This window comes from Echiichthys vipera (genome assembly GCF_963691815.1).
Source record: "Echiichthys vipera genome assembly, chromosome: 10".
Lineage (NCBI taxonomy): Eukaryota > Metazoa > Chordata > Actinopteri > Perciformes > Trachinidae > Echiichthys > Echiichthys vipera.
Window position 1 is genome coordinate 18,720,918 of NC_139835.1, and position 11,650 is coordinate 18,732,567.

General features: G+C 40.6%; 1 protein-coding gene across 1 annotated transcript; it reads right to left on the bottom strand.

Annotated features, from left to right (window-relative positions):
* Positions 1 to 1,218: 1,218 nt before the first annotated feature.
* On the bottom strand, positions 1,219 to 11,105 carry chn1 (chimerin 1). The gene is made up of 7 exons (XM_083921346.1): positions 10,663 to 11,105; positions 9,259 to 9,343; positions 6,081 to 6,254; positions 4,488 to 4,565; positions 3,515 to 3,652; positions 2,635 to 2,740; positions 1,219 to 1,853 (listed from the first exon to the last, which is right to left on the bottom strand). The coding sequence occupies exons 1-7, from the start codon at positions 10,912 to 10,914 to the stop codon at positions 1,682 to 1,684; spliced, it is 1,005 nt and encodes a 334-aa protein (XP_083777472.1). The 5' UTR covers positions 10,915 to 11,105; the 3' UTR covers positions 1,219 to 1,681.
* Between the last annotated feature and the right edge of the window lie 545 nt (positions 11,106 to 11,650).

The following is an 11,650-nucleotide window of genomic DNA, read 5'->3' on the forward strand; positions in this document are numbered from 1 at the left end:
GTTTTTTACCTTAGTAGGTTTTTTTTATCAGAATAATTTGCCAAAACAGCTGGGCACTGTAGTTTGTAACTAAGAGTAAATGGTGCAATTGTTGGGGACTATTTTTAGCTTTGGATTATTACACATTGGTGCTCTACTGAGTATTTATGGCAGCGGGATGGAGTGTATGGGACTGACCAAAAATAAACTACATTGTCTATGCACTGTATGTGATAATGATGGAACACGTCACCCAGTGCTTTGTGGTGTTTTGGACAACAAGAGGGACCGATGGCACAGAATAATTAACTATGTATAATAATTAGCTTTGGCTGCACTGACAATATTTGTTAGTGAGATTAATTCATTGTTGCTTTTGGCTTTTCATGTGGTTTGTTGACAATGCAATGCATGTAAAATACTGCCAACCTTATACTTTAGGGCAAAGACAAATACAAAAGGTGTAGGCAGGTATAGGGAGACACAGCAGAGTAAAGTGTTGCTGGATTCAGTCTCAAGGGGATTCACATGTGATTTCAGAGGCAGCATGGACAATGGATTAAATGAACTATTCACAGATCATGGTTTTCACAGATCATCTGCTTTGGTTCTCACTCTTGTTGTTCCCAGATGCATTAGGCAGATGGGATTACATGTAAAAAAAACCTTTGCTAAAAACACAATCTTCCTCATACAACACGTCTGATGGATACAGTTAGCAACTATCGGTTTGAGGACATAATAGAGCATTTAGCAGCTAAAAAGCCTCAGGAGTAGGTGGAGACCAACAACAGAAATAAAACGAGAGCAAATATCGGACTCACAATTGCCAGGTTACCAAATACATGTCTCCAAATGACTGAAAATGTTGCTCCATATCTGCTGAATCTATAAATAAGCAGCTGTTTGCTAACACGTTTGCCATATGAACTTATAGTTGTTTACAGCTTGTTTCTGCTGCCCCCAAGTGGCCATAAAATTGTGTTAATGCAGGTTTGATGCAGATCTTTATTACAGTAAGTCAGATAACTCATTAAGCACTTCTTTTCTCAGAGTAAGGTTTAATAAATTAAAGTGATCATGCACAAGTTGTGTACAAAAACATTACAATAAAAACTTTAATCAACAAATAATGCTGTTTATAACACAATAAAAATGTTAAGGTCAGGCAAATGCACCAGTGTGTACACATTAACAGGAATGAGGCATTCTACTACTTCGTGTTACATAAAAACAGTTGAGGAGATACAAATAAAAAATACAGCATCATAGAAAATACCCCAGAAATATCAGTAGCTTATTTTACATCCAGTTATACAATGTTTAACAGAAAAACAACTGCACAACAGGCAGCTGGGAATGTGGACTATCACTGCTACAGAACAGACAAAAGCAAAATCACAGCGCTACATGATCTTAACACATGCTGGGTTACATCTACAAAGCAACAAAGACCTTGCACCATGCATGCTGGCCTGTCAGCTTCTGAAAAATCCCCCGACAAAAATGGGGAGACATGGAGTACGTAAAAGTGTAAAATTCATCATCCAAACCCGATACAGGGGAAGGCAGATTAGGTCAGCACTAGTCCATACGCAGGGCATTTAAAAAAATGTATCAATCAATGTAATACACACAGTCATTCAAGTGTTCACACAAAAGAATGATTAGATAGCTGTTCTATAAAAGTCCTGATCTGTGTTTAGAAGAGCACATCTTCTTTTTTAATGAGCACCTCCACCACCTGTCTCTGGTAGCGGATGTCGTTAAGTGCTGTCATGGCATCCAAGTTTGGCGCACGCATGAGGGTCGGTCCAAAAATGATGGCAAGGTTCTCTGCGTTCATCAGGTTGAATTTCTCATTCTGTGTCACCCTGTGAACGTGTATTAAAAGAAAGAGTTAGAAACATAGACTGATTCTAGAAATAAAGTTTTAGGGACTGTATGAAAATGACTTTGGGGGAGGGAGACCGAGGGGCGGTCCACGCTGAGACGCGTTTCGCTGTAACTGGAAAAGTTTTGTATCGTTTCGACTGATCATCCTGATGGGTGCAGCGTTTTGGGAGCCTGAAAACATTATTTTCTGAAACTGGGTTCCAGAGTGGACAAATCTCAGAAGGCCACCCTGGCATTGTTGCCTGGACAGCTAATCCACATATTTTGTTAAGCGATGATGTCATCTCGACCCCATAGCCAACAAGAACAACAATGAGCCTATCAGGTTTACTACAGCAAAATCTTTGCACCGCTGCTTTAAGCGCATGCTCCGTCTCTTCTTCTCCTATTTCTGTGTATTTCTGTGGCAGAGTTACAGTGCTACATATAGGCCTGGCATGTGTAATACAGCGTTTTGAATCAGTTTCATTGGTTTTATGTATATAGATATTCTTGTGACGAAGGCTCACTAATATTGGACCTTTTCCTTTTTGCAAACCCACCACAATATCTCAAAGTATTGTAACACTATTGATAACAGTTAATTTAGCCATCAACTAAAAGTATACAAATAATTTGACTTGCATTCCAATTTAAACTTTAATAGACTATATACTACTACTCTCCCTTCATCAAAAAGAAAAAATGCATTATCATCCCCTCTCTCTGATTAGTTTCCACACAGCCCCTTGGCTCTCAGAGTTTGACTGCGTTGCTCACCTTTTTAAGTGTGCCATGAGGTACTTCAAAGTTTCACTGTGTGATGGCGGCAGCAAAGCAAGAGCCTCGCGGAAAGCTTCCAGCTTTTTTTCTGGGTCTGTGAGCTCTGGACATTAACAGAAATGAGCGTATTGTTAGTGAGGCCGAAATCCACTCTCTGACCTCAGAGGAGCAGAAATCAATGTAGTTATTTCCTGTGTGGTAATAAAAGCCATTAGTCTCTGAGAGGAAGTCTGAGGCTGCATGAGATGGCTAATAAAAATGGACATTGTGAGTGTTCTGTTGAGTGTTGTGTTTTGCAAATTAGGGCACAATTGGAGAACTTATATAATATACTTATACAGGACTTTGGATTAGTGCTGAGTTTTGAAAGTCATTGGCTGATTCTGAGTCAGCTGTATAAACATGCATTTTCACAGTTCTGAAACAACTAAGAAAAATTACCAGTGAACGTTTTCCTTTTTTTCTCATTAACAACCATTCCTTTATACTATCAAAAGAACACACAACAGTACAGTCCAGTTCAACAAAAACCCTGCAAACTACATTCTCAATACATTATAAATATGGTCATATTTGACAGAAATCACAAATAATTGAGGCTGCTGAATTAATTTCCATCACATAAAGATGTTTCTGTTATTTTGTCCATCCTCTTCAGGTTGATATACTACAGCTGAAATCTGTCATGTGTTTCCCACTAAGAATTTTCTGGAAATAAAAGATGTTTAAAGATACCAATGCATTTAATGTCTTTAATGTGACTCACTCTTTGACATAAAGTTTATTATTGACTGTTTGCCATCTTTAACTTTAGCAAAACACATCAAGCACAGTGAAACAGGTGTGTTTCTGACTAGTATGTCTCATTGTGACTTACTTGCAGCCTCGATGAACCTTGGGTAAGCATCATATGAGATTATGGGAACAGGCAAATCCCTGAGGTAAAGTTTCAATGCACCCGTGATGATATTGATGTCTTCATAGGCGTTCACTGAGATGTCTGTCTTCTCGCCATCTGTGAAGATGATGCATTACATTACATTTATTTAGCTGACACGTTTACAGCAATTTACAATATGTGCACAACCCAAAAAGTGCAAGAATCCTGCAAGAACATCAGTTTCATCAAATATGCTGATTAACTTCAAGTACTACATTTGCTTGTGATGGATTTGTGATGGAATAAGCGAGATCAGAGGTTTGCTACACTAAAAATGTCTCACAACACTTTCACATCACTGTGTGGATTTAGGAATAAAGAGATTTTGTTACTGTGGGTGGGGAAAACCATATTTGCTCGCTCTGTATTTCACAAAGTAGCTGCTATCATCGGCCTGGCCTGTTTTATTCTGACTTTCCCTGAGTTATGCATGCTTTCCAGAGCAGGCCATGGCCTACTTGTGCTGGCAGACTGAACATCACAGCGCTGTGAGCTGGAATGACACTCTGTCATGGATGATCTCCCACATGTGGATCTAGAGGGGAGTTTTGCCCACTGCTGCAGGGTTTTTCTTACAGTTAAAATTCACACTGCACTGGGCAAAGACAGGCTCATTCTCCCTAAGTCTATATGTGAATCCCAAAGCATTTTTTTTTTTTACAGCTATGTTTAAGGCAGCAAGAGTGCATCTATGGTTTGTATCCAATGAGGTCTCCCTCATCCACACTGTAAAACCCTGCGTGAGAGGGACAAGTGGTAGGATCTACACGCCCAGATGGACGGTAATCCTCCACTAATTTGTCACTTTCTCATTAATCTGATGTGTTCTGTGTGTCTTATGTAAACATGTGAAAGCATAATATCAATCGTCATGCTTTGAGCTGACAGAAATCTATAAAGGAACACATACCTTTGTCAAAAGCCATCCTGACTTCTTCCAAAGAATCACTAAATCCAGATATTCTGTAGAGGCCTTCAGACTTCAGTCCTTGAGGAACAAAAATAATATATATTTATATATATATTTAAATGTCAGGCAGCTTCTGGTCTGTCTTGAGTGATGCAGAACATTTCACCAATGTACATCGCCTTGGGTATTTAAGGAAATGCCATTTAAGACACTTAAATATGCATCATAATTAAGGATAAAATGTCCACAAAGTCACACAATGGAACGACATGGGCAGATGCAAATAGTTTTCTGCATCACTGGGAAAAATAATAAAGACATTAATCAAGCTACAGACATATATTAAAGGGCAGACAATGAGGGAGCAATGAGTTTCCTACATAGTTGAATGATTTAACTGAAATGCAATCAAATAAGGCATCAGGAAACAGAGTAATGTATTTCTCATTACACGTTCACAATTACCAGCACACTCATCAGTCCTCTCAGTCATTACCCCGCCCAAAAAACATCTCAGTTAGTAATTTAAGCAGACTTTTAACGCCCCATACTAAGTAGTATATATTGTAGATCGCTTACTATAAAATTAGAGGAAAGATGTTTTACAACAAGCATCATAAATACAGTAAACAGGATCCATAAAGTTAATTTCAAATGGCATTTTAAAGGGGTCATTTAGAGGGGACTCCTGCATCAGCTAAAAATGCTAAAAGGAATGAAATTTAAAGTGATTACGTTTTCTAAAAAATACATCATTTCAGAATAACTTAAGAGTTTCCTGACCTGACCGGACATTAGCCTGATTGGTTGTCCAAGAATAATTACTAAATGTCTTCATGGAAGCAAATAAAGGCGGTAAAGGTTTGGATCTTATGAGAAATAGAATATCTATCTATAACATTGAATTCTTAATATTGACATTTACTACTGAATTCATAGCTTTGAAACACATCTTTCTGAAAATCATCTTTCTGAATGTGGACATTTCCAGAAGGTTTCCAGGATACCGGATGTAAGTGTTTGATATAGGGTTGAGGATTTAACTTTTGTTTTGACCTGACTTAAATTTTAGGATTTTAGATCTGAAATTGACTAATTAAATCTGAAGAACGTGAATACTGGACACTGCCTTTTACAATACAAAGATGACATATAAGCAGCATTTGAGTCAAATTTCAGCACAAATTTCCCTATGGGTACAATAAAGTATAAATTGTATCGCATTGTATCGCATCGTATTGCATTGTATCGCACTGTATCGAACTGTATCACATTGTATCATATCGTATTGTGTCCACTATCCGAGTTCCTCAGATTCAATTGGTCATTTTTGGATCTAGATCAATGATTTTAAAATTCCAAAACCTGACGTGAACTTTCATTTCAGAGGAAAAATCACAACACATGATTTCAGATATGTGATATTAAATTCTATAAATAAATGCCTTTGTTTGTTTTCAGAATGCCTTCACTCAGATTCTAATGTAGTATTCAATTAGTATTTAAGCTTAAGTGCATTTATCACATGTACATCTTGGGGAAAATAGTCTTACATGTTGTTATAAATACACAAAAACACACACTCGTCCTGACCTCTTGACTCGATCTCTCGTATGCACATGTCCACCACCATGGGTCGCGCTGTATTGTAGGCATTCACCAGGGTTGTGAGGTCACAGCTGTAGATTTTACGGATGTGTCGCAGGTCTGGCTTGCAGTCGTTGGGCACCAGAGATGAACATTGTTTGTGGACGTTCAAACCACAATCTAGACAGAGAGAGAGAGAGAGAGAGAGAGAGAGAGAGAGAGAGAGAGAGAGAGAGAGAGAGAGAGAGAGAGAGAGAGAGAGAGAGAGAGAGAGAGTCAGAGATACAGCTGGTTTACTTGAATATACCATAGAGTTCTTTTTACTATAAAATTTGTCGAGCAGAACGAAAAGTCCTATGAGTTTTTATCTCTGAACTGAGGACCATTATTGGAATTCACATTCAACATCAGGTTCATTTGGATTTGGTTGGCTGGTTTTATGTGTGTTTTGGCTCGCAGAAGAGTGTTAATTCCCTTGATCAATGTTTGCCCTCTAAATGTCACAAGACCATTGGAGAGGTTCTCCACTACACATGGTATTGAAGTCACCTTGAGCCCTGGAAGTCACCTCTAGTGGGCCATTTGTTAATAAAAGCAGTAAATTAGAACAATTATGAACCACAAGACAGGACATTAATCTATGAAATATCTGTTTATTTTTTTCAATTTGTATGAAAGCATTTAATATTCATTCAAATATCGGACAAAATGCACTGAAAAAGGATTAAATGTGGGGGAATTCTCCATGTGATGTTTGTTTTTCTCCTATAGGATATTTTCAGATGTGGGATGCACCACACTGGGTGTTCAAATGGCATATTAGTCATGATGTCAGTTTAAGTATCCCACATTGCGCTTTGTCTTCAGTCACAGCGGATAAGGCCTGAGGCACAGCTGTTTCAGGGTAGGATTCACCTTGTCGGGAACAGAGGAGCCCGCGAAGAGCAGATGCAGAGAGAGACTGCAGCTCTACTTTGTAAAAGAGACGCATGGAGGGAATTAGAGGAACACTGAAAACGCTGTGGCCTGGAGGAGGGATAGTCAGTGCTGCTGCTGTGTGCTCTATTCTTTTCCAAATCCAAGCTCACACACAAAGGCTGGGGAAGCAGCAAATGAGGCGCTGCGGGCTACACTAGACCTAGTTTCCCAGACTAAAATGGGGCAGCTCTTCAAGCTCTTAGATCTTTTAAGGCATCTCCAAGTTCTTAAAAAACTGTGTCTGCTTTTTGATTCCAAAAACATAAAAAATACTATTTTGATCCCTCAGAAGAAACCCTACTTTTAAAAAAATTTAAACAAAAAAAAAATGTATGTCTGAGAGCCAAGAATTTTTGGTTCTGGAGGACCTCAGACAATATTGAGATTAATATGGGTCCCTGGAGAAATTCACACAGCCTGCATTTATATTCATTGATGCAGAAATGTAATTACTTTAAGAGATGATTCTCTTAAGGATATGAGACAGGCAGTATAATAGAGGATGGCCTGTCATCACACACAAGTCTGCTGAGCTCCTGTTGTCCATGTGAGCACACTGACGGCACTGGGTCCCAGGTGTGGCGGGTGAGGGTGAGAAAGGGGCCCGAGGGACACGGGGAGCCAAGAGACACTGCTTTACTGCACCGTCAGCTCTGTCTCCGTTGCTATGGAGGAGGAGGCTGCAGCTCTGTTTTGGCTAAAGGGCACTGAGAAGAGGTTTAATGGTGGCTGGTTGATAATTTCTAATCAGCACATCATCACCATGCCGACCAGCAGAGCTACCAGTTAAAACCGGTCCCTTTCTGACTGGGGCTGAAAACAAAACCCACCTCTTGTATTATTATTTTTTTTTTTACCAAGTATTTAAGTTAAATAGGGGTTGAGCTGCTTGACCTAGCTCTTTGGTTGAAGCCGCTGGATTTTAATGTGTGTGGAAACCGAGCTCTTTCCCCACGCTCCGAGCTCCGCTCCTCATTAAAGAGACATGCCAGCTTTGTTTTCCTTCATGGGCATGATGGGATGAGGCTGGGGGGCGTACTCTGATGAGGAAATGTGGCACAACAAGCACAAGCAGAGGCTGGCTTCCTGGCATGCAGCCAGAAACAGTTCACACATACAAAAAGAAAAGGGGGTGGGAGAACATTTTTTGGTATGCAAATGTGAGCATCATGTGAGACTTCACTGCCCTAGATTCTGGTAGCTGTGGTCGAGACTGAAGGAATGGCAACATAAGAGTTTATAAAGACTGGCTCCAAACACATGTGCCTTTTTTTGTTTTGTTTTTTATTGTTTTCAGCGTTCAAAATCAGGTCATCAATAATTGATGCCAGAGCTCCCACAGATTTGTGTGGCATACTTTGTTTCATTAATAAAACATCAAAGAAACACATCAGACTATATACTCGCACTATTATGGGATGTGAAACGAATTCCAACAACAGCGGCTGTAAAACCGAAATCTCCTCAGAGTATGTGACAAGCAAACGGACAAACCTAATAGAAACATTTACTTCACGATTACATTGTGTGAATGTTACATCTATCACACAATGTATTCATAAATTCATAAAGGACTGAAAGGGAATACAGATTGAAGGTGAATATCTTTCCAAATATGCTCACACTCTGGAGCACATAATGACAAAATGCATTTAGAAAAATGCATTTTTGTCTGCTGCTTTAGTAAGCCCATGGTTGCGTGTTTACTTATAATGCAGAAAATGTTCATCCATTAAAATCATGGAAGTAGAAACACAGGCAACCTTTGTTATGGTAATGATGACAACACGATGTGTTGATAACCATGAGCTATAAAAAAAGTAGTCATTTTTTACAAAAAGAATAACAAGCAATGTTTTAAAATAATCAGTCAGTGATGTCTAACAGTACGGAAACTCATACTTCTGCTTGTTTGAACTGATTACTCCATTCACAAACCCAGTAAGGAAAAAAGTAGGCTAAAAATAAAGCTTTAACATAGTGTAGAGTACATGTTACATAATACAGCCGTATAACCCTCATTTCACTCTATTATACAACCACTAATCCACACACGACTGTTCGGAATTTCCATTAAAACTCAATAATCCAGCTCCAGATGCACTAAAAACCAAGTAACCCATATACAGTAATGCTCGCTTTAAAGGCCATGAATGTACCATGAGAGCAGTTTATATAAGACAGTGTTGATGAGAACAAGATGTACCTGCACATTTGACCCCCTGAGCCATCAGTCCCCACATGAAGCTGGCACAGTGTTCACACCAGTGAGGCCCTCGAAAGGTATGGACCTACAACAGAGAGGAGGACAGTGACATATATTAGTGATGAAGCGCAATGAGAGGACAGCGGGGGAGTTGCTCCATAGAAACCACCTCCCCTTCTTTAACCTGCCAGGAGACCTGTAGGTGCTGCCACCTCAAATGAGACAGAGGAGGAGGACTGTCATTGAAACAGACCCTCAAACAAACAACAGGGTGCAGTGACTCAGAGCAGGAGAGGCTTTGCCATCATGGCACAGCAGGACTTGACACTTATTAAGGTGCAAGTTGTCAGGGAAACTTGCTATGGAAACAGTAGGAGGCCTCCTTGCTGGTGAAGGAAAGGGATCCCCACACTCCACCAGGTGACAACAGCCCGGCCAATCAGGGAGGCCTCTGGGATCGAGCAGCTCTCCATGTTGATAGCAGATATAGCAGACAAGCAGGCCCTTTTGGTGAAGAACTGCTAGTTTCTGATTGGCATAACACTGTGCAGTTGGATCATTGTGTTAGATCAAGTTCTTTGGCAGTCAGCCATCATTATTAACTATCCCAGTCACCTGGGTTGATAGCATTTCTTTCATGTTTACAGAATCTTAGGTCGAACATTTAACTTGTATCTAATCAGTTTGTGCTGTTTATATGATCAAATACTGTAATTGTTCATTGTTTGGTCTGTGATACATACTGTATCATGAAATTATTTGCTGCTTACAGGCAAGAAAAACATCTAAATGCTGTTAGGGTGATTTGTGAGGCTGACATATGAAAATAAATGTGGCAAATAACTGTCAGGGAGCTTAATTTGGAAAGTTTAATGTTGTTGATACTCCCTGTATTATACAGCAAAGCCACTCAAATTATATATCATCATTTAGCTGTGAGAGCTTTCAACACAGGAACAATACACTCCTATAATGTCGAAATGCAACATTCAGCAATCCTGGCGAACAAAGCAGCAGAGAGAGATTAGTAAGCATCAGCAGTTTGAAAGCCTTGAAGGTAATAGTTTACTTGCTGCTCTCCATCCCATTAACCAGCCAAACTAGGAGAGTGAGCCTGAGCCAAATGGGGATACACTCCTCCACTGTTTCCGTTCTTCATCGGCCTAATCTCTCCATCTGGTGCTCAAACTAACAGCAGTGGCCCACAGACCACCCAACAGATTTTCTTTTGATAAAGGCTCACTGGACAGACCAAAACAGCTCTGTTTTTCATCCCCTTCCCCCCGCTCCTCCTCCTCCTCCCATCTCCCACAAGGGAAGCATGAGAAGCAGCCCTCTGGCCACACATGATGGATTTAAAGCAACGTTTTGGAGATGCAACAGCTGATAATAGATGAGTCTCACCTTGAAGTTGTGGACTTTCTCAGACCTGGGCGTCCGCTCACTTTCCTTCAGCGTGGCTCTGCGAACCAGTGAGGTGAGCTGTGAATAGGCGAATAGTTTAAGTGGTTGCCAGAAAGTGGCTGGAGGTTTCTGTGGCCCCATCCTCATCCCCAGAGCTGCCGCCAGAATATCCTCCTGATTGGCCTCACGCTTGGCCTTTTGCACCAGGGACTTCTCTTCCTTGTGAACCTCGTAGGACTCTCTAGATGGCATTCTGGTGCTGCAGTCTCCCAAACCGGATGAAGGAACAAACCCAGTGGAAAAGTCCCAAAAAAGGAGGAGAAACACTCTGATGCTCAGAGCAAGACTATTTCAATTGATATTTCGTGCATCGTCCCAGTTAAAAAGGGACATCACAGACAACAAAGTGCAAATTTCAAATATAAAAAGAAATCTTGAAATAATTTAAAGGAGTCCAATAGACAAAAAGAAAAACATTGGTCCTATTAAATCCTCTCAGAGCAGTGACAGCAGATGAAGTGGAGCCTCTGTGATAGGAGTGCCAGGTTTTATACAAAAGAGGTGCAGCCCTGGGTGCTCATGTGGTTCTCTGGGAAAGTGTATGCAGATGAGCTGAGTGGTTGCGCTAATCCTCTCCTCCCTGTGCAGAGCTGATATTCTCCCTGGAACAGAGACAGGACACTATTGTGTATGGATGCCGTCAAGGCGGGCAGAGCGAGGGGGAGGAGTACAGGGGAGGACCCTGTAGTAGTCACAGCAGATTAAATGGATCCCACCAGCCAATCACAGCATGGATACACAGGCTTTATAGTAGTCCTTACCCCGCCCCCCACACAACCATCTCCATCAGATATCTAAGCAGGGGACCCTGGGTAGGATGAAAGGAGAGTGGGATGATAATGAGCAATGAATGAGTCATGCATCAAGAGTGGGCTGCCGCCTGCAGAACTTGCGACAGCACAGGCCGTTGGAGAGGAGCTATTTTCAA

Coding starts and splice junctions, on each gene's coding strand:
- chn1 (XM_083921346.1), bottom strand. CDS start 10,914: ATGCCATCTAGAGAGTCCTACGAGGTTCACAAGGAAGAGAAGTCCCTG. Junction 9,344..10,662: donor AGAAAGTCCACAACTTCAAG/GTGAGACTCATC, acceptor TCTCTGTTGTAG/GTCCATACCTTTCGAGGGCC. Junction 4,566..6,080: donor ACGAGAGATCGAGTCAAGAG/GTCAGGACGAGT, acceptor TTGTTCCTCAAG/GACTGAAGTCTGAAGGCCTC.